This window comes from Ahaetulla prasina, chromosome 3, assembly GCF_028640845.1.
Source record: "Ahaetulla prasina isolate Xishuangbanna chromosome 3, ASM2864084v1, whole genome shotgun sequence".
Classification (NCBI taxonomy): Eukaryota; Metazoa; Chordata; class Lepidosauria; order Squamata; family Colubridae; genus Ahaetulla; species Ahaetulla prasina.
In genome coordinates this window covers 52,215,111-52,239,369 of record NC_080541.1, presented here as the reverse complement: position 1 = coordinate 52,239,369, position 24,259 = coordinate 52,215,111, and the positions used below count along the sequence as shown (strand labels likewise).

Below are 24,259 nucleotides of genomic sequence, written 5' to 3'. Positions count from 1 at the left end.
GGTTAGAATCAGGGTATGAATTTAGAATTATCCAGGCATCTATCCAAGATGTGGCTGTCCTAAAGAAGATTACAAACTCTGCTATATACTGTATACTCATTCTTCATTATGATTTGCCCTCTATATTACAAATGTAAATGATAAAACATTCATAAAAATGTTTGTTTTCTGCATTTCTTGAGGCAGAATGATATTAAATATATGACATTAGTAATTTCTACAATGGGGAGCATCTGTGTCATATTTCCAGATAGATAGATTGAGAGAGTTTTGTGCAAATGAGAGACATAAAGACTAAAGCAGTGGTGGGATTCAAATAATTTAACAACCAGTTCTCTGCCCTAATGATTTCTTCTGACAACCAGTTCACTAAACTGCTCAGAAAGTTAACAACCGGTTCTCCCAAAGTGGTGCGAACTGGCTGAATCCCACCACTGGACTAAAGATATTCCTTATATATAGTAATTATAAAAATTGACATGAAAATATAAAGATGGCCAGTTCAGATCAAGATCACAAAATTTATCACAGTCACATAATTCCTCAAAATAAGAAATTGGACAATAGTGATTTGGAGTAAATAGTAATACTTTCTTAATCCTGAAAATGAGGTATTAGAGGAAACTAGTAATCTGATCAAGGAAGTATTACTCTGACTTAAATATATCGGTATTGGCTCTATTACTTCCACATTTCCCTGTAAATTTTATCAGAATGACTATTTTTCCTCTTTTAAGTACCTGGAATATTCCTTAACAATATAATTGAAATTCAGAAAAACTGAATGGAATGAAACGTCATGGATGTTGAGAAATGGATAAAGTAGGCAGAGACAATTCCATTCTATTAAAGAAAATGAAAATTCTTTCCAATTATCCTGCTTTGCCATGATTCATTTTGTTTTTTCCAAATCTAATACTCTACATTTTATATTATATAGATCTAGGTTTAATTAGAGAAAGAACTAAGGTTTAAATATTATTAATCTGTGTCTATTAACATAATATTAGGATGCTAGCCCATAGAACAACCGAATGGTTTGGCTAATTTTTATTCTGAAATAAAGGAGGAAGCAATTTTCCAAACAGGACAGATATGCATGCATGCAAATGTATATGCAAAAGTGCAAAAACACTCACCACTAGTAGAAGCATCACTGAGATTTAACAGACCTCCACCTAGCCCTCTGTAACTATGGTAACTGTAGGTCCCATTTCCATTGATGTACAGCACCTCCTGTGTACTGGAAACAGCTGATGTTGAGTGTGTGACCTGGGTTGGTTCTTGTTTAAATGGTTTGTCAGCAGAAGCAGGCTCATCCTGCAGGAACAATGTCCAATGAAGAAGTGTCAAGTTAGAGGGGCATGTGTTTCGTAAAAAGATTAAGACATTATACTGTTCTTTAATAGAGTATTTATTTTAAAAAAACTAAGCAAAGATGTAATACAACCACAGCAAGATTTTAATCTTGCCAGAAATAAAACAAAGGAAACTTTGCATAACTTTAACTGTCATTATTATCATTGGTCAAATGTATGACTCATTCTATGAATCTGTAGTCTCCATCTTCTTTCTATGAAGGATACCTCAGAGCTGAGGTGGGTTTCAGCAGATTCTGACCAGTTCTGGAGAACCGGTAGTAGAAATTTTGAGTAGTTCGGAGAACTGGTAGTAAAAATTCTGACTGGCCCCACCCCCATCTATTCTCTGCCTCCCAAGTCCCAGCTGATCGGGAGGAAATGGGGATTTTGCAGTATCCTTCCCCTGGATTGGGGAGGGAATAGAGATTTTACAGTATCCTTCCCCTGCCACGCCCACCAAGCCACACCCACAGAACCGGTAGTAAAAAAATTTGAAACCCACCATTGCCTCAGAGCATGGAAGTTTAAAGTGAAACTACAGATAAAACTAAGAGGCAATTATTATGCTAATATTGGTATTTGTTTGGCTTGCTATCATGATACCATGATGAATCGTATAATGGAATCATAGAAGAGAAACATGGAAGAAAGAAGCATCATGAGGCATTGCATTTAACTCACTGCCAGTCTCATTTTCTACCTGAACCAAAAGGCATGTCTGATATGATAGATAACCCTGCTTATATTTCAGAAAGTATCATTAAAATGATTGTTATTCAGCTTTCTGGTGCATGGAATGCAAAAATCCAGATTTGGGACTTATTATACCATAGATTGCTGAACTCCCAGCAACCCAGTATGTTAAATGACAAAGGTTGCCACTCATGCTATACACCATTCAAAATTAATGCTAGATCAATTATCTAAATCTAAATTATCTCAATTAATACAACCAACACCTATGAAGATAATAAATACTTGACAAAATTATCAGTAAAATGACAAAATTACCATCAGTCAATAACAAAACGAAGCTTGAAACAGCTTACATCTTGCAACAATACTTTTAATGCCATCCAATAACAACACATGCCTTTCCCATACCCTTGGAAAGGATTCTATAAGTGGGCAACAATGCTAAATCCAGTCAAAATATCTGGCTGACTGCAATGAACCAACAATAATTGATTTTTTTTGCTGCAGCAAAATTTCACAAACTGACTACAGGCAGGGTCATGTCTGAGCTGTCAGGATTATTCACTGGAAACTTTGCCAGAGGTCTGGATTTGAATGCAGTAGAAACCAGTGGTGAAATCTGGCCGGATCTATCTGGCTTGCACGAATCGGGAGCACTGGCGGCGGGAGGCTCCGCCACCCACTGGGATGTCATTACATCCCATTTTTTACCCTATGAGCATGCACAGAATGCTCTGCACATGCGCAGAAGAGGCACATGCGTTCACATTCCTAAACTGGTAGCAAAGATAAATGCATTTCACCGTTGATAGAAACTACTGGGATTATCAAGGTGAGAAGCTTTTGGAACCTAAACAGGTTAAGATTTTATGGGACTTTAAGATTCAAACAGACAGACATATTGTTCATAACATGTTTGATATACCAGTTGTGTCAGTCCAACACCTGAAGGACTTCTTTGATATCTGAAAGTATTCAATTTATCTGACAAAAATTCCCTAAATTAAAAAAAAAAAACCTCACCCTGCTTGGAATTGTTTCTTTTCTTAGACCCTACCTTAATAATTATTAGGTCCTTGGTTAGAACTTGAATTCTAAAATTTCCACCAGCCTTAGTCTGTTAATCTAACCATATATTATGGACACAAAATATTAATAATAAAGAAGCTAAAGTGCTCTGGGACTTTAGAATTCAAAAATACAAACACCATCCATAAAGCACGCTAGACTTAACAACAGTTGATAAGAAAGACAAAATAGAGAATAATTGGCTGTTGTTGCGAAAAATCAACTCCTATGTTATATAATTACAATTAAGGAAGTAGGCTTAACTTCCTTAAAAGTGGGTGCAATGTTTAATTAATTAATATTCAAATTGTAGTGCAAATGATTCTAGGATGAATCTTTAATCATTATTCATAATCTGGAGTGGCATGGGAACTTTTTGTATGTCACCGTAGCCTCCATTGTCGCAATAACCCCCATAAAAGATTTTATGAGGAATAAATTATATGAGTTCTTCTCATGTGGGATATTAGCTGCTCAGGAAAAATAGAACTGGCCTGGGAATGAACTGTACTGTCCACTCACTCTAAAATAGAATGACAGACAAGATTGTAGTACCATGAGAACAACTTCATAGCAACAATCACAGTTGCATATAAATTCGTTGTTAATGATTGAAAATTATTATGATGCATAAATGCAATAGATATGGGTAGTGTATGAGGTAAATTGTAATCTTTTGTGCATTTCTGAAATTTAGAGGGATAATATAAGACAGGGGTCTCCAACCTTGGCAACTTGAAGACTTGTGGACTTCAACTCCCAGAATTCCTCAGCCAGCTTTGCTAGATGAAAGATTCTGAGAGTTGAAGTCCACAAGTCTTCAAGTTGCCAAGGTTGGAGACCCCTGATCTAAGACACCCTGTTATATCAGGAGTTTTCTGTTTGGAAAATTATTTTATCATTGCCCATCATTGAATACTTATACAGGAAGTCCTCGACTTACAACAGTTCATTTAGTGATCATTCAAAATTACAATGGCACTGAAAAAAGTGACTTATGACTGTTTTTCATACTTATGACCATTGCAGCATTCCCATGGTCATGTGATCAAAATTCAGCTGCTTGGCAACTGATTCGTATTTATGATAGTTGCAGTGTCCTAGGGTCATATGATCACCCTTGCAACCTTCTGAAAAGCAAAGTCAATGAGGAAGCCAGATTCATTTAACAACCATGTTACTAATATAACAATTGTAGTGATTCACTTAACAAATTTGGCAAGGAAGGTTGGAAAATGGGGCAAAACTCACTTAACAAATGTGTCACTTAGTAACAGAAGTTTTAGACTCAGTTATGATTGTAAGTCAAGGACTATCTGTACTGAATAATCCAGAGATCTATTTTCTACAGTTATTAGACAAATGAAGCTTGTTATGAAATATTACCTATATTCAAGTATTCTGTGTATCTGTATGTGTGATATAAATTGCAACTCAAGCAGTCATGAATCGTGCAGCAAAAATGTCCATGCAAATATTGAACAGCAACAAGCTTTTGACCAATTTGCAACATGTTCATTTTGATCCAAGAACTAAGGGGGTGCAACTTTTGATGTAAATAGAAATGCATAGCCTTATCCAAGTCCATTAGTCGCTGAATGTGACCAGCTGTGCAAATGGGGATTGATGGCATTTTCTTTAGTATCCATGGTCTGATTGGACAATGCTGTTTTTTGCATGTAATCTAGTAAAGAACCATCTTGACATAATGTTGTGTTTTCTATTAGGTTTAATTCTTCTGGGCTTGACCCAGTTTAAATTTTATGAGCAATAAACTTAAAAGCTCAAATTACAGCTCTGTGTTATGGCATATCAGAGTGGCCAAGAATTTCTTTCAATTTCAATAAGGTTACAGAGTTGATGCGAACAGTAGAGATGGAAAATTTTATTTCTAAACAGGGACTAGATGCTGTTTGGCTGTTGATTTGGTTCATTAAATCCCATTAACATTAAGTGTTCGGGGAACTTTATCTGAATAAAAATGCATTAACCCTCCAAGATCATGTGCTAGTTAAATAGAAGAGCTCAACATATGCTTCAAGGTACATAAAATAAAGTTCCAGTAGGGATAGCAGCCAATATTTATATTAAAAGAATATATGGAGTACTTTTTTTACACAAAAATATAGGTGTATCTTCAAGAATGTGAAAGTAATCCTACTGGGTCAAATCAAAAACCTCTCCAGTTCAATATTTTACTCCCAAACTAGCCAACTAGATGTCCACAAGAAGCCAAATGTTATTTGGAATGTTTGTGATACAAATGTTATTTAAACGCATACTGCCTCTCACCTTATAAGTCACTGACAATGACCATAGCTAGTAGATTTCCTCAGATAAAGTTATTCCAGATGGTTGATAATTTGCTTTGCCATTTTATGCTTTTTCCCATTTTTACAGTATCCTTTTCAAAGTAGGCTAGTTTTACTACCAACAGCTTTCCAAGCAGGGCGGTTCCTTTCAAAATCCTAATAAATTCTGTCTCAAACAGCACATTAGGAATGGAAACATATCAGGGCCCTCTACCTGTTGCTCCTCCAGAGTTGCAGACCAGCATTGTTTTTGTTTTAAACACTTCTCAGAGCTACTCTGGAATAGCAGCCACCACCAATCTGAAGAGCTATGGCAAAAAAATGGTCAGCCTGATTCTTAGAAATAGCTAATTGGCACAAATGCCTTGCTTGGAGGGCTCCTTTGTCAGAACAAGTTACTTTGGTCATTGTCTGGATAGATTGCTGTACCATAGAGACAATCTGGTCATTATGGAGATGACTACAGAGAAGTGAAGTAGTGATTAGTTATGCCATCTTAGGTGGAAAATGCTTTGGGTTGCTGTCAGGTGTGGTTACGCTAAAGATGTACATGCAATTATATATTAGTATAGCTTTGTTTCAAGTTTTGGTTGACATTAATTTGCACTGCTTTATATACAATGAATATAAATACATTCATTTTTTCTTCATTGTATCAGAGATAGCAAATAGAGAGTAAAATAAAGCACATATTGTTTTACTAGCTTGCATTTTGTTAAAAATGATTAGAAAGTCTTAACCTTAATGAGATTTCTTAAAGAACAATGTCAGCACAGAACAGAAAAAAATTGTACTTTCTAAAAGAATAGCAAAGAAAAGCTGTGTTTATGTGAGTTCTGAAGCTTTGGGTATAATCATTTCTGAAGAATTCACAGCTTAACTGTTTACATGAACACAGTATCAAAACCTAAAGTAACTTGACAACACTGAAGAGTCTAAATTTGTCCTTACAAATTTAGAAATAGCCAAATGTTTTGTATCTGAGATGCTAAACATTCAGTGATGCCTGTATCGTGTATTGTGATCCTCCCTATTAATTTTTAAAGACAAGAGAAACAAAATAATAATTAAAAACCAAAGCAAATAAAAATACATTAATTGTCCAAGCAGTATAGAAAGTATTCTAATCCACTTCTGAAAAAAGCTCCATAGGTTTAAAAAGAGAGAGATAAGATTTATCTTGTGTTTGCATCAATAGTGGTAATGTTGGCCAACAAATAGTTGGCACCTTTCTCAGGGACTGCACACAAACTCTGAAAGTCCCTGATTAAAAAAAAACAGACTGGCCTTCCTCTGTAAAGATGTTCATACAATAACATTTTATTTGCAGATACTACCAGTTAGATAATTTTGTAGCTGATTTTACACTTTTACTGTTAGCCAATCTGAGTGGTATTTACATGGGGGAGGGGTTTACACTTGTATTATATCTCTGGTCAGTGGTTAAATGATCTGGAATTAGATGATTTAGTAACAGAACCGATGTCATGGTCCGATCATTTTCTCCTTCGACTAGACTTCCGAACCACCATCCACCATCGCAGGGAGACGGAACCTATACGGTGGTTCCGTCCCAGGCGCCTGATGGACCCTGAGAGGTTCCGGACGGAGCTTGGGCCATTCCCTGAGGATCTGGCCCATGGCACGACTGAGGAACTAGTTGTGGCCTGGGAGCGGGCCGCGGCTGGGGCCTTGGACCGTGTCGTGCCTTTGCGACCTCTGACCCGGCGCAGATCTCGTTTGGCCCCTTGGTTCTCCGAGGGGCTGAGGGAGATGAAACGCCGGAGAAGACGTCTAGAGAGCACCTGGAGGTCCAGCCGTTCCGAAGCTGATCGGACACTAGTTAGGTCCTACTCTAGGGCCTACCTAGTGGCAATGAGGGAGGCGAGGCGCTCATATGCCTCCACCCTCATTGCGTCGGCAGATAACCGCCCGGCCGCCCTGTTTCAGATGACCCGCTCCCTCCTTCATCAAGAGGTGCGGGATGACCCGTTGCAGGGACTTGCTGAGGAGTTTAGTGGTTATCTATACGATAAAATCGCTCAGCTCCGGGACGGTCTGGACCGAAATTGGGATGATCCAAGCGAGGGAGAGGAGACACGTCTTGTTGAGTCCATTTGGGATGAGTTTGACCCTGTGGCTCCCGAGGACGTGGACAGGTTGTTGGGGAGACTTCACGCCACTACATGTTTACTGGACCCGTGTCCTTCCTGGTTGGTACTGGCCACTCAGGAGGTGACACGAGGCTGGCTCCAGGAGATTATCAACGCTTCTCTGTTGGAAGGGGTTTTCCCTGCCGCCTTGAAAGAGGCGGTGGTGAGACCCCTCCTCAAGAAGCCCTCCCTGGACCCAGCTGTTTTGGGTAATTATCGTCCAGTCTCCAACCTTCGCTTTGTTGCGAAGGTTGTAGAGAGTGCTGTGGCGCAACAGCTACCCCAATACCTGGATGAAGCCGTCTATCTAGACCCGTTCCAGTCCGGCTTCCGACCCGGGTACAGCACGGAGACAGCTTTGGTCGCATTGGTGGATGATCTCTGGAGGGCCAGGGACAGGGGTTATTCCTCTGCCCTGGTCCTATTAGATCTCTCAGCGGCTTTTGATACCATCGACCATGGTATCCTGCTGCGCCGGTTGGGGGGATTGGGAGTGGGAGGCACCGTGTATCGGTGGTTCTCCTCCTATCTCTCTGACCGGTCACAGACGGTGTTGACAGGGGGGCAGAGGTCGACCGCGAGGGACCTCACTTGTGGGGTGCCGCAGGGGTCGATTCTCTCGCCCCTTCTGTTCAACATCTATATGAAGCCGTTGGGGGAGATCATCAGTGGCTTTGGGGTGAGATACCAGCTGTACGCTGACGACACCCAGCTGTACTTTTCCACCCCAGGCCACCCCAATGAAGCTGTTGAAGTGCTGTCCCGGTGTGTGGAAGCCATACGGGTCTGGATGGGGAGAAACAGGCTCAAGCTTAATCCCTCCAAGACGGAGTGGCTGTGGATGCCGGCACCCCGATTCAGTCAGCTGCAGCCGCGGCTGACTGTTGGAGGCGAGTTATTGGCCCCAAAGGATAGGGTGCGCAACTTAGGTGTCCTCCTGGATGAACGGCTGTTGTTTGAAGATCATTTGACGGCCGTCTCCAGGGGGGCCTTCCACCAGGTTCGCCTGGTTCGGCAGTTGCGCCCCTTCCTTGATCGGGATGCCTTGTGCACGGTCACTCATGCGCTCGTTACCTCTCGCTTGGATTATTGTAATGCTCTCTACATGGGGCTCCCCTTGAAGTGCACTCGGAGGCTTCAGTTAGTCCAGAATGCAGCTGCGCGGGTGATAGAAGGAGCTCCGCGCAGCTCCCATATAACACCGCTCCTGCGCAGACTGCACTGGCTACCTGTGGCCTTTCGAGTGCACTTTAAGGTGTTGGTTACTACCTTTAAAGCGCTCCATGGCTTAGGGCCTGGGTACTTATGGGACCGCCTGCTGTTACCACATGCCTCCCACTGACCCGTACGCTCTCACAGAGAGGGACTTCTCAGGGTGCCGTCCGCCAAGCAATGTCGGCTGGCGGCCCCCAGGGGAAGGTCCTTCTCTGTGGGGGCTCCCACACTCTGGAACGAACTTCCCCCGGGTTTACGCCAAATACCTGACCTTCGGACATTCCGTCGCGAACTGAAGACACATCTTTTTATTCGCGCGGGGCTGGCTTAAATTGATTTTAACAAATTTTTAAATTCTTAGAAATTAATTTTAAATGGGTTTTTTTAGCTTATTATATATTTTACTTCTCAGGCCAATTTTAAAATAAGTTTTTTAACTGCATTTTAAATTTGTATATTGTACCGTCTGTTTTATTCTTGCCTGTACACCGCCCTGAGTCCTTCGGGAGAAGGGCGGTATAGAAATCAAATAAATAAATAAATAAATAAATTATAATGACATAGTTTTGTATTTAAATAGAATAAAAATGCAATTTTTTTACAGCTTTGTCCACTGCAAAGATTCTCACTGAAGCAATGGAGATGTCCTTATTAATATGCTATACAGTACCTCCTGATATTTTACAATACAATATTGACAATGAGATTTTTAGTGTGCAATGATAAACTATTTTTTAAATTTTCAAATTTTCACAAAATGCTTCCAAGTCATGTTACAAATTTGCCTGTATTGTAGACAATACAGCACATGGGCAATCAATATATGTATGTATGTATCATATGTATCCTTCCTATCCCTATTTTTCTCCTGTTTTCTCCAATACAAACTGAAGACATTTCCTACCCTTTTTTAGAAAAGTTACTCAAAACTGTATGAATAGACTGAGAATTCTCATATTACAATATATCACTCATACAATATCACTTCCAACTGAAAAAACCTCAACAGTAGTCGTTAAGAAAAATTATAAGAAAAATTACCTATTATTTCTTTACAGGTTTTACCTCTCTATGTTTATTTTGTTTTTTTGTTCGGACAACTGACACCTGAACATACATCTCGTGTTCCCCATTTCTCATGCACATCACTGTACCTGCTGTGGTCGGTCTAATCGCATGCGCTTTGCAGCATTCCTGCTTTCACTTTCACAGGCAGAAGCTAGGATGCTCTCAGCTACTGCAGAAGTAAGATGTGAGGGAATGGGTCTTGACTATGGAAAAGAAAGAGAGAGAGAATATAAAAAGATTATTCATAATAATGTGGACAAGCAGTCAATAGGCAACTACTTAATTTATTAATTTAACAAAAAGTAGAAATAAGGACTGTCAAAACGGAAGAGTGAAAATTGGAGATTAAACCTGCAGTTCATCCACAGATCCTCAGATATGAGATTCTCCTTGCATATTTCCATGTGGACTCTCATATATAACTATAGGGACAATGCATTTGAAGAGGCATCTGTGATACATCAACATTTCATCATCACTAGTGAAATAGTGGCTAAAATATTGATTTTTGAATTCAAAACTTCCTAGCTTCTTATCCTGGAATGGCACTTTCTCCCAATGCCACTAATTCAGTGCAATACATGGATAACAATGCTGACTCAGTGTTGTTGTAAGGATTACGATTAGATAATGAGTATAAAGGGCTTAAAACAAGTGTATTATACAAATATTAAGTAATCAATAAGTATTATTGAAATACAACTTAAGGTTTAATTAATAATAATACAATAATATATATTTTATTACTATGTCCATATGTCCGACAAAATATGGGACAGCCACAATCTTTAAGCAATTTAATTTTGTTGAAGAAATGCATAAAAACTGTATAGAGATTTATGCAATGGGTTGTAAGCTTTCTTTAAAGAATAATAAAGAGGTGTTTGTAACACTTTTTATTACAATGACAAACTGTAATCCTACTATAGTACATTTCTTAACCCTTTAAGTATTCAAAAGCTGTAAACAACTAGTTCCAACATAGATCAGAGTCACTAACATTTTTATAAAATCAAATATTACTGGAATATTATTTTCATCATTAATAAAATTCATTTATTTTCATTAATTTATTTTACTCATGTATTCATTTTCCAAAAGACCACCCAATTGAATACCTATACAAACAAAATATAGGTAATATTTTTCCTCCCAAGGATTAATTTGGAGCCAAATCATATTGAGTGTCAGACACGTAAACATGCACATATATCAAGAGGTTTGGTAGTACTGCTAAGTGACAGACCTCATTCTCACCCTTCTAACAATCTTGCTACAGACAAGTCAACATACCACTCAAGTATGCATTAAGTAAGTATGTATTAAGTAAGAGTTATCTGTCATAGATATCCTTTGCACATTGCAAGTGGCTACAGGGAAGCAATTATTTTAAGCAGTCAATGAGAATAGGGGAAAAACCTGCTCTCACTGTTCTGTTCTCTACCAATACTATCATTTATTTATTTCCCATCATAATAGTGGGAATAGATACTTCTTAGTATCTATGTGACTAAGGGAAATCAAATAGTATAAGTCATCATGCTGGAAGAGTTTTCTTTTTCTCTATAATAGATTTTCCTAATAGCTCCTAAATTCCTGGAGGGAATCACAGGGGCTACAGCTCCTCATTCATAGAGATTACATGCTTCAGAAAATAATGCAGATTCTGTTTCTGCGCTGTTGGTTGTAGTTTATTGTTGCAGATGTGAACTATTCCATTCATTTGAATACTGAATATATTGAAATTGGCAATTCAGTAATAAATCAACCTTAGTACTGAAATATAATAGATAAACAGGAAAAAAGAAGACTGAAATGTAACAGATTAAAAAGAAAGAGTAACTAGCACTGGAGTTTATTAAAGATTATTATATTTTCATATTTCCAAGATAAGAAATGAGTTTCACCCACATAAGAGATACCAGTCTTCCCTCTGAAATTAGTGGACTTAGAAATACTTACTTTGACAGGGCTGGACTTTAAATTTTAAAATTATAGGCTTGCCTACCCATAGCAAATGTAGCAACTGAAACATAACATAAATGTATGGAAATGCAATGCTCACAGATTCAGGAATGAATTGTTGCATTCTTCTCCAAGATCATACTGTTCTAGGAATGGTTTGGCAGTTTCTAGAAATAAATGCTCTCAATTAGAGTAACCATCCCAGAAATTACCTATTTCTGTCATTAGAATGCATCTTGAACTTTTTTTCTATTTCAGAGGAAAGTAACATACAAGATTTGGTATGAAGTAGAGGAGAATGGATAATACTCTTGAGTTATTTGAAACTTTATCTTCCCCAGTCCAAGAAATTTGTATAATCTTACATAAGAACTTTCTATTATATACTATACACACTCAATTTATTTTATTATTTTCAAAGGTTTGTTGTTTAAAACTAGAGAAAGGCAGATGCTTTGTAATGGAAAAGTCCACTCTAGTCTACAAGGGAAAGTCATTCAAGTGGACTCTTGAATGATTCTTACTTCACTTGAAAATATTCTGCATATAAACACATGCACACTCTCTCGCTCATGCTCACATTCAGACACAGATGTTTGCATAAGGTTCAACATTTACAAAATATAGAGTATTGGAAAACTTGGAGAAAACATACTATTCTGGAAATAAGGAAGTACAAAAAAAAAGAAAAATTTATTTAGAAAAATAAAACTTTACTATCCTGCATTTTGTACCTCTCCTTCATGGATTACTGCCTTGTCATGGCAACGGGGCTTGCGTAGGTCAATGAAGCTATGAGCTATGCTTTGTAAGGCTACCTATACAGCTCTATACAGTCAGTAAAAACAAGACCAGGAGCTGACTGTGGCTCAGATCATGAGCTTCTCATTGCAAAATTTAGGCTTAAATTGAAGAAAGTAGGGAAAAGCACTAGGCCACTCAGGTATGAACTAAATCATATCTCTGATGAATATACAGTAGAGGTGACAAATAAATTTAAGGAATTAGATCTGATAGACAGGGTACTTGAAGAACTATGGACAGAGGTTCACAACATTGTACAAGAGGTAGCAACTAAAACCATCCCAAAGAAAAAGAAATGCAAGAAAGCAAAATGGCTCTCTGAGGAAGCTTTACAAATAGCTGAGGAAAGAAAGGAAACGAAAGGCAAGGGAAAAAGAGAAAGATACGCCCAACTGAATGCAGAGTTCCAGAGAATAGCTAAAAGACATAAGAATACCTTCTTAAATGAACAGTGCAAAGAAATATAAGAAAACAATAGAATAGGGAGGACCAGAGATCTCTTCAAGAAAATTGGAGATATGAAAGGAACGTTTCATGCAAAGATGGGCATGATAAAGGACCAAAGTGGCAGGGACCGAACAGAGGCAGAAGAGATTAAGAAGTGGTGGCAAAATTACACAGAAGAACTATACAAGAACGAGTTTAACATCCCTGATAACCACGATGGGGTGGTCACTGACCTTAAGCCAGACATCCTAGAATGTGAAGTCAAATTGGCCTTAGGAAATTTGAGCAACAACAAAGCTAGTGGAGGAGACAGTATTTCAACTGAGCTATTCAAAATCTTAAAAGACGATGCAGAAAAGTGCTACACTCAATTTGCCAGAAAATTTGGAAAACTCAACAGTGGTCACAGGTTTGTAAAAGGTCAGTTTACATTCCAATTCCAAAGAAAGACAATGGCAAATGCACCATTGCATTCATTTCACATGCTAGTAAGGTTATGCTTAAAATCCTACAAGCTAGGCTCCAGCAGTATGTGGATCAAGAACTACCAGAAGTACAGGCAGGATTTCGAAGAGGCAGAGGAACTAGAGATCAAATTGCCAACATACACTGGATCATGGAGAAAGCTAGGGAGTTCCAGAAAAACATCTACTTCTGCTTCATTGACTATGCTAAAGCCTTTGCTTGTGTGGATCACAACAAATTGTGTCAAGTTCTTAAAGAGATGGGAGTACCAGACCATCTTATTTGTCTCTTGGGAAACCTATATGCGGGTCAAGAAGCAACAGTGAGAACTGGACATGGAACCACTGATTGATTCAAAATTGGGAAAGGAGTCCGGCAAGGCTTTATACTATCACCCTGCCTATTTAACTTATATGCAGAGCACATCATGAGAAAGGCGGGGCTAGATGAATCAAAAGTTGGAATTAAGATTGCCGGGAGAAATATCAACAACCTCAGATATGCAGATGATACCACTTTAATGGCAAAAAGCGAAGAGGAACTAAAGTGCCTCTTCATGCTGGTGAAGGAGAGTGCAAAATTTGGCTTGAAACTCAATATCAAGAAAACTAAGATCATGGCATCCAGCCCTCTCAATTCCTGGCAAATGGGGAAGAAATGGAGGTAGTGACAGATTTTATTTTCCTGGGCTCCAAGATCACTGCAGATGGGAAATGCAGCCAAGAAATTAAAAGATGCTTGCTCCTGAGGAGGAAAGCTATGGCAAATCTAGATGGCATACTAAAAAGCAGAGACATCTCCTTGCCAACAAAAGTGGGTATAGTCGAGTCTATGGTTTTCCCAGTTGCAATGTATGGCTGTGAAGGTTGGACCATAAGAAAGGCTGACCACCAAAGAATTGAGGCCTTTGAACTATGGTGCTGGAGAAGACTCCTGCGAGTCCCTTGGACTGCAAGGCGATCAAACCGGTCAGTCCTAGAGGAGATCAACCCTGACTGCTCTTTAGAAGCCCAGATCAAATAAAACTCAAATACTTTGGCCACCTAATGAGAAGGAAGGACTCACTGGAGAAGAACCTAATGCTGGGAAAGTTTGAGGGCAAAAGAAAAAGGGGACGACAGAGAATGAGATGGCTGGATGGAGTTACTGAAGCAGTAGGCATGACCTTAAATGGACTCCAGAGGATGGTAGAGGACAGGAAGGCCTGGAGGAACGTTGTCCATGGGGTCACAATGGGTCGAACACTACTTCACAACTAATAACAACAACAACATTTTGTACCTTTCTAAAATAAAAGAATTCACTTCACTAAATTGCTATGATCATATAAACAGGTAGGCCTTCACTGAACTTTATAGGTCATTCAGGTTCTTATTGGATCATTTTCTTCCCATATAAATCAGTACTGATCTTGATAGCTGAACTATCAGTGTCAGGGACAATAACCTTAACAAAGAAACTGCAACTTTTTGAAAATTCAAGATTTGATTTTGCATTAAGATTTTTACTTTTGTGTTATTACTTTTTATATCAATGATTAGAAGTTTATGAATGTTTAGGGTAGAAATATTAATAAATTAACAATTTAGCAGTATATAAGTTCATCTCATTTATTACTACCTTATTTGAATAAAATCCATGTGCAAGCGATAAAATACTAGGTAGGCAAGCTTTCTTTCATAGTTTGAATGACCTGTCCTGATAAATTACTCAACCTCAAAATCTATCATTTCTGTTCGATTAAACAAATTGAAATGTGCGATGACTTTTTAGCACTGCATATATCTGCACAAGTACAATATTCTATCAAAAATCCTTTGAATTTTCAAAAATTTCATACAGTAATATGTATATCATTGGACCAGTAATAATATCCAAAATCTTACACTGAGAAATCTATTACTTATAGTCAAATGTAGTCAAATTATGATTTATGAACACATAATATTATAATAATTATAATTAATTATAATATTATTCATTATACAAATATATTATATACAAATGTAATAAATATCTATAGTATCTTTTCCAAAAGTAAAAGAAAGGGCAAATGCACAGGCTTAGATTAGATTATAATAATTACATTTAAGGCAGTGATTGTTCCATGTCCAATATTTCTAAAATCAGGTTTAAAAATGAAATCTTATGTGTGCCATATTTTTACCTGAATGTACACAAAATAGGTAAATTTAGAAAAAAAACCTAAAGTATATTTTCAGGTTAGAGGGCAAATATGTTTATATGCTATCAGTTCAGCCTTTTAAATAACATGTTTCTCTCACACATATATCCTCTAAATGCGTTTTAAATATATGTCTTACTTTATTCTTTAGTATCAAAGTGTTCAATAAATCTGATAGTGGGACATAGAGCTGTTCATTTATATATAGTTAAATTTCAAATGTCTTAAAAAAGATATAATTAAATCATAATATCTGAACAGAATCAAAACTACTTACCAACATCCTGCTATAGAATTAAGACTGCAAAGTGTATCTTGAAAATAGTGGTGGCATGTATTTGAAATATTCATTATAAGAGACATGCAATTCAAATGAACATAATGTGCATATTTGAACAGCATTTTCATTACGAACTAAGAACAGCACTGCACTCTGTTGGATGTCCCGATATTGTTTTACTTTAATGTTGTCTCATACCCTTAGCAAATTGACATATATTGATGTTATCAATTTGATCCTTGCAACATTGCATTTGATAGCAGTTGCACATGAATTAAGAAGAAGAAAAACATCAGTAAGTAATTATTAGTAAAATGAAGGAGGGCAACCACAGCTGAATATTTTGAAAAGAAACATTTGGGCAAAATTAGCCCCAGATAGCAGGTTTGGAGCATTTATCTATGTTCTACAGGTTATAAAGCAACAATAATTTTCCAATTTCCAGAAAAATTGTAATCACAGAATGAAAAGAAACAACAAATACTTTCTAGCTAATTGGAAAGACACCCCTCTCCAGCTGCATGAATGTACATAATACAAACTTGTGACCCAATTTATTCCTGTCACAGTGAAATGGGGAAGGCTACATGCAAAAGTAAATGCATAAACAATTTGACAGGGCAAAAGCTAAGCAATGTAACACATGTATCTCTTGAGATATATTTTTAGGAATTCCTAATCAATTTAGGTTATTTTTTCATGAGACAGGTGTTCATACAAAGCTGATGTTTCATAAAGGGAGAGTTTTAAGAAGAGAGATTTAGCAAAGAGACACTATCAAAACTTAATGGAGAATACTGTGAAAGAAAGAAATGATTATTTTAACTCAGTTTTCAATTAATCAAAACTGATATTCCTTGTAGTCCTTTTAAATAAAATGAGATTTATTTAGAGCTTTGGGTATAAATTTCTATTTCTATGAAATTTTGTTAATGTTTTTTCATATTCTCATCATATGAATACTTCTACCAAAATTTAGGAAAGGAGTCCTAAAATATAAATTAAACCTGTTAATAGTAAGTGTGTTTCATTCAGCTTAAAGATATTAACACAAGCATTACCACATTTCTGCCCTTGTGGGTTAAAATTGTCAGCAGTCCTCATTCCAATCCTTTAACTTATATCTGCTGCAAATACTGTATAAGCAAGAGTATTCTCAGCCGGAAACACAGACATGTTGCCAGCAAGTTACTCAGCATGACTGCTGAGTCAGATTAATCTTCCCTTCTGCTTCTTAAATTAGTGAGATGACATCTAGTCAGGCTTGACTCCTTGTGACTTCATAACAAATGTTCACCATCTCAACCTCAACCTCATCTGTATTCTTCCAAGGATTTCCCCATGATTTATGTGATAACATCCACATAAATCAGATAACGCATTAAAAGGAATAGAAGTCTTCCACTTCTATTTCCCTCAACTGTGTGAAGCATTGTCATTTTTCTATACTCACACCAAACGTCCACATACATGCTTTTAAAATTTCTAATTGTCAGCCCAAGGGAGTTTTTATTTGTTCTCCTTGTATTCTGTGATATTCATAGCAACCATATTTGTGGTTATCTTATTTCTCGCTCTCTTTTTCAAGGCTTATACTTCATAGCTAATTACGCTTGATAAGATGATTGCTTTAACTATTCAGTTCTTTGTGGTCAAAGAAATATCCTTGTCCTTTACGATCTTATGTTACTTTGTCTTCCTGCCTCAGATTACTTTTCTCCTTATTGCTCCAGCACATTGTTAATCGTTATAATTTAGCTAAAGAAAATGAAACCAGCTACCATTCTTACTTCCCTGTCAACTTACAATTTGTCAACTGTAAATTCACTAGGTATGTTGGTTGACATTAACTTTGTCTTCTTAATATTTAATATTAACCCAGATTTTTCACTTTCTATTTTTACTCTCATAAAGAGCTCTTCTATTAAGGGTAATAGGTATGGCAGAACAACTAAGTTTTCTCCTGGGAAAATAGTGAACAATAAATGAATCTGAAGAAACAGACTGATTCAGAATAAGATAGAAACAAGGATAAACAAACAGTCTGTCAAACAGACAAAAGTTGTCTGTCAAAAAGACAACAAGTGGTCAAACTAGGGAGCGCCCTATCAAATCTTGCACCTGTTAATAGTGGTGTCCCCCAAGGCAGCATTCTAGGACCAACACTCTTCATACTATACATAAATGACCTTTGTGATCATATTATAAGGAACTGCATTCTCTTCCCCGATGATGTAAAACTATTTAACACCACCAACAATGCTGCTTCAAAAAGACCTTGACTTTGTGTCAAAATGGTCAACAAATTGGCAACTCCAAATCTCAACCAACAAATGTTCTTTCTTACACATTGGCAAAAGGAATCAGAACACAAAATACAAACTGAGTGGACATGACCTTGTAGATGACCCTCACTCTGTCAAGACCTTGGAGTACTCATATCAAATGATCTAAGTGCCAAAGCCCACTGTAACAACATCGCCAAAAAGGCATTAAGGGTTGTAAACCTAATCTTGCATAGCTTCTTCTCCGGTAATATTACACTACTAACCAGAGCATACAAAACATTTACTAGACCAATTCTCAAATACAGCTCATCTGTCTGGAACCCGCACCCAAGATCAGACATTAATACAATTGAACGTGTCCAGAAATATTTCACAAGAAGAGTCCTCCACTCCTCCGCTCGCAACAAAATACCTTATGCCACCAGACTTGAAACTTTGGGCTTAGAAAATTTAGAACTATGTTGCCTTCGGTATGACCTGAGCATAGCTCATAAAATCATCTGCTACAATTTCCTACCTGTCAATGACTACTTCAGCTTCAACCATAACAATACACGAGCACACAATAGATACAAACTTTACAAAGTTTGTAAATAAACCTTTGTAGATACAAAGGTAAACCGCACCAAACTTAATTGCAGAAAATATGACATTTATATATATATATATATACTTTAAAATATATAATACATTTTATGTATATATTTATTAATCGTATTTGTATATTTATATATACGTAATATACATATTACTTTGTTAGTTGAAAATAAAGACTTAGAAAAGTTTCACTAGAAGAAAGACTTACTTTTGTTCCTTGCTTGGTCTCTCAAGTTAGCCAATTACCTAAGACCAAGGTAGGAAAAGGGCTCAGGGGCTAAGATGCTGAGCTTGCCAATCAAAAGGTCGGCAGTTCAGCAGTTCGAATCCCTAGTGCTGCTGTGCAACGGGGTGAGCTCCCATTACTTGTCCCAGCTTCTGCCAACCTAGCAGTTCAAAAGCACGTAAAAAGTGCAAGTAGAAAAAATAGGGACCACCTTTGGTGGGAAGGTAACAGCATTCCGTGTACCTTTGGCATTGAGTCATGCCAGCCACATGACCACAGAAACATCTTCAGGCAGCGCTGGCTCTTCGGCTTTGAAACAGAGATGACTAGCATGTATATGCGAGGGGAACCTTACCTTTACCTTTAAGTTAGGAATGAAAATGTGTTGTGTATATTGCTCCTAAATTTCCCCTCCAAACTTTAATTAATCCAACTTTAATTAATCCTCTGCATTCACTTCTTCACTGAGCTTGATCCCTAGACAATGGCAGTGTTATTTTCCTCCAGATTCTGCAACAAACTCTGCCAGTTCAGCAGGAAGCAGTCACTTCTTACAAAAAGCAACAATATCTCTCATCCAAATTCTAATCAGGTTTGATGCTGTTTAGCTTTAGAGATCAGCTGAGGTCAGGGCTGTCAAACTCCCAGCTCGTGAGCCAGATGTGTCACATGCTGACCACGCCCACATCTGGTTTAGTGAAGGGGGGGAAAGTCCCGATATGTCACGTGACGCTGCTGTGACGAACTGAGTTTGATACCCCTGGCCTAGGTGATAGGCATTCCTTTGCCAACTGCTATCCTAAATGCCTTCAATCTATTTCCATCAAATTTGTCACAGAGGTCTTCTTTGTTATTGCCAAGTTCAACACGTTCTATCTCAAAACAATCTGGCACTTATAAAAAAAACACCTAGCATCAAAATCATGTCTGTGCCATTCTTCTTATATTGGTCTAGCTTTTCTGTAACTTATCTTCTCTGGGAAAAAGAGGACATTTTAAATAAATAGATTTTAAAGGAATATAGCTTGGCAATCTCTAATTTCTATGACTCTGGGTCTCTCCAGTCCCAGGTTAAGATCTTAATAACTATATTACATTGGCACTCCCTTGAGTGGGAGTGAAAAATAATTCCCTCTGGGATCCTCAACATGGTCCAGTTTACTTGAAATAACATTGTCATTACATCAAGGAAGACTGATGAGAAATTGAGAACATAATAAATGTGTGGTAGTGGCGAACAGTTCCAGTCCTTTGGCATGACCCAGCATATGGACTAGCTTAAACTTTTCCAAACACATTTTGGTTGCCTGAAGAAATTTCCTCAAGAAGATATCACACTTGTTCTTGGTGAAGCTCTATCCAATAAACTTTTTTCCTGGTTTCTATCTGGCATTTAAGGAATGTGGAGCTCAATGCACAATAAGATTTGGAGGTCTTCCCTCTTCACACAGCCCTAAATTAACATTGTAGATGGATTCCTGCAACCTGAGATGAAGAAGGATAGAGGAACACTGTACTTTTGAAGAAATAGTAATCTGCGCTGATATAATGATCTGGAAAAAACCAGCATCACTCATCATGCAATAAAATTCCACTTAAGAAAATGATTCTACCAGCCCCAGTTATACCTATTGGCTAACACATAACTGCCTTAACTTGCAGGTGGGTATGCCCGCTCCAAATCTTGGTGAAGTGAACACAAGACCTTTTTTGGGAGATGAAGCGGTTTGCTTTCAAATCCTCTTGTTACTCACAGCTCACTTGTAATTACTTCCTGATGTGCAGTCAAGCCATATAGCCTGGCAACTCCTTAAACTGGCAAAATTGTGTGTTCTGTGGTTTTTCTCTTCTAATCTACCTTATCCCACCTGTTGTTATTGTGTAGAGTTAGCAGTAGGTACAGATGACTTGAATCTTAATATTATTTGTTTAGGCTTAAAACTTCTGTTACAGAATAATTATCAGAACATGATAAAATTCTATATTAGAGATATTTGGAAAAATGTCGCTTTTTAAAAATATAGAAATATTAAAAGAAAACTATTAAGACTGGAAGGACCATTTTAAATGACCAAAAGTTGGACATTATGATGCTGTCTCACTTTGCCACCAGATGCATCTCATAATTTATAGTTTTGTCTGCTATAAAGGTTTAATTATGCACCATTCAATTAGATTCAAAATGGACTCCCAAGAAGGGTATGTTACAAACTGCAATGTCCCCAAACACAATTTATCATTAAAACTTTGTGAAATTTAATCATTTCTAAGTGGCAAGACTGAGTAATAGCTTACTTAGGCTGCAATCCAATATTGAGTTTCCTAGGAATAAGATCCATTAAACTCCATGGAACCATTTCTAACCATGATAATAACAAAATAGGTGTCATAAAGTCAAGATGCAAAATCCGCCCTTCAGTACTTGTATTACAGTGCTGCTCACAATGACAGAAGGTGGAGTTTGTATTGCAATGTCAGAATGCTCATTTTGCCATAACCTTTTCCAAATGTGCCCTCCCACAAAAGCCTATGTATGGGACTTGGTTTGAAGAGACTAGTATAGATTACATTGCTATAACTATTAGAATAATAATGAAAAAGAGAATCAATATCAGTCCAGCAACTCTCAGTGAATTGAATTGATGGGAGCAGTAATCCAATATATTCCATGTATGACAAAAATAGTTTATTAAAAATGCTATCTTGCCTAAAAAATATGCCTCAGAATATACTGCAAGTGTGTTCAAATCACATTCACCACAGTTCAACGTGCCTATCAATCTTCACAGGATTTAATTTCTATCCCTATGATCATCTCTTTGTCATTCCTGTACTTGTTTCATTTTGTCTGAATGTTGCCCAGTACTATAAACAATAAAGTAGGTTGTGATAAATGCAATGCAAACCAGAATCATTACTTTTCATAAGTTGAAACTATTTTTTGAGGTAGTCTTACACTGCATTTGATTTTCTGGTAGTCATCCATGCATTGATTTCCATTTTGTTTGCAATCAGTAACCATTTCAAGGACTTGCCATTGAAAGTTAAAATTTGGTAAGGTCTCTTGAAAGCTTCTAAAAGCCATACCTAAGAGTTTAAAGACTGCACATGATCTTGGAACTTCACAATATATGTCATTTTTCTAAGGGGTCCCTGTAAAAATATCCCATTTGGAAGTGTGGTACAGTATTATTTGGGATGCTTTGAAGTACCATTCATTTAATCAATCAATCAATCAATAAATAAATAAATAAATCAGAATAAGGCTGGAAGGGATCTTGGAGGTCTTCTAGTCCAACCCTGTGATCAAGCAGGAGACTTTACTTCAGACAAGTGACTGTCTTGTCTGAAGTGACAAGTCTCTTTTTAAAAATCTCCAATCATGAAGCACCCACAACTTCTGAAGGCAAATTGTTCTGTTAATTATTCTCACTGTTAGGAAGTTTCTCCTTAATTCCAGCTTGCTTTTCTCCTTGATTAATTTCCATCCATTGTTTCTTGTCTTGCCTTTGGAAAATAAGCTGACCCCCTCTTCTTTGTGGCAGCCCTTAAAATACTGGAATACTCCTATCATGTCACCCCACCCTTTCTTTTCTCTAGACTAACCATATCTAGTTCCTGCAACTGTTCTTCATATGTTTTAGTCCCCAGGCCTTTAATCATCTTATTTGCTCTTCTCTGCACGTTTTTTTTCAAAGTTTCAACATCTTTTTTGGTAACCAAAACTCGATGCAATATTCCAGTTATGGTCTTACTAAGGTTTTATAAAGTGGTAATAATACTTCATGTGATTTTGATTCTATGCCTCTGTTTATACAACCAAGGATTGTATTAGCTTTTTTGGCTGTTGCCACGTACTGCTGGCTCATATTTAAGTGACTGTCCACTAGCACTCCAAGGTCCCTCTCACAGTTACTGTTTTTGAGACAGGTTTTGCCTAATCTGTACTTGTACCTTTGGTTTTTCATGCCTAAGTATAAAACCTTGCTTTTCTCCACATTAAATTTCATTTTATTGGATAGGGCCTGTTGTTCAAGTCTGTCTAGATCTGTTTGCATCCTGAGTTTGTCTTCTGGGATGTTGGCTATTCCTGCTAGCTTAGTGCCCTCTGCAAATTTGGTGAGTTCCAAGGATGAAATGCTCCCGGTTTGGACCGGCTCGCCTGATCCGGTAGCCATGGCAGCTGCTGGTTCGGAGAATCGGTGGCAAAAATCCCTGGCCCCGCCCCCCCGCCTCTGCTGAGCCGCACCATCAGCAGAGGTTTTTTTTTACTTTTAAAAGCAGTTTTTCTTCAGCCGAAAACATGCCATTAAAAGTAAAAAAAAGCCTTTGAGGATCCCACCCCTCAGCTGAGATCAGCAGAGCCTTTAAACTTTTTTTTAAAAAAATTTTAAAGGCTCCTCTGGCGATCTCACCTGAGTTCCTCATCAGCAGAACCTTAAAAAACATGTTTTCTACAAGTAGAAAACTTCCTTTTAACAGATTCTAAGGCACTTACCTGATTACTGATCTAACACATGGCTTTCCCTGCCCGAAAGGAGCAGTTTCACTTTCAGAACCAGACAGAATCAGTTGCTAGCTAATCTATTTCCTCAACGAGCAATTAATGCTGGCTGGCTTTGCTGGCTGAGGAACTCTGGGAACTGAAGTCCACAAACCTTAAAGTTACTAAGGTTGGAGATCTGATCTAAAAAATATAAATAAAATAAAATAAAATAATAAAATAAAATATTTGTGCAGCTTTTTGAGATTTGGTATGTTTCTTTAGTGTTTCACTCTAACTACACAAACACACAAAATCTCACAAAGCTGTATGTGGCATTTTGTGTGTGTGTGTCAGTTGTGTTGTGTTGTGTGTGTGTAAAGTGTGAAAGTTGGTTTTTGAGCTTTTTGTGGCTGTGTGAGGTTCCTGCTTGTTGCAAGGGCCATTTTGTGTGAAGTGCAGCTGCTTTTACACTGTGTGTGTGTCAGTTGTGTTATGTTGTGTGTGTGTGTAAAGTGTGAAAGATGGTTTTTGGTATCACTTATTGTTTTGTATACTTTGTTTATTATTTTTATTATTTATTGTTATTGGCCACGCCCACCCAGTCATCGTGACCACCAAGCCACACCCACCAATTAAGCCATGC

General features: G+C 37.6%; 1 protein-coding gene across 5 annotated transcripts in view; it reads right to left on the bottom strand.

Annotated features, from left to right (window-relative positions):
- NOL4 (nucleolar protein 4) overlaps positions 1–24,259 on the bottom strand; it is a 167,294-nt gene that overhangs the window by 11,408 nt on the left and 131,627 nt on the right. For 4 of the 5 annotated variants that reach the window (XM_058178220.1, XM_058178222.1, XM_058178221.1 and 1 more), the window contains 2 exons: positions 9,960–10,076; positions 1,140–1,320 (listed from right to left, as the gene is read on the bottom strand). In XM_058178220.1, coding sequence (XP_058034203.1) covers positions 1,140–1,320; positions 9,960–10,076 — 298 coding nt within the window. The remainder of the gene's footprint in view (positions 1–1,139; positions 1,321–9,959; positions 10,077–24,259) is intronic. The other variant, XM_058178224.1, reaches the window with a different exon arrangement.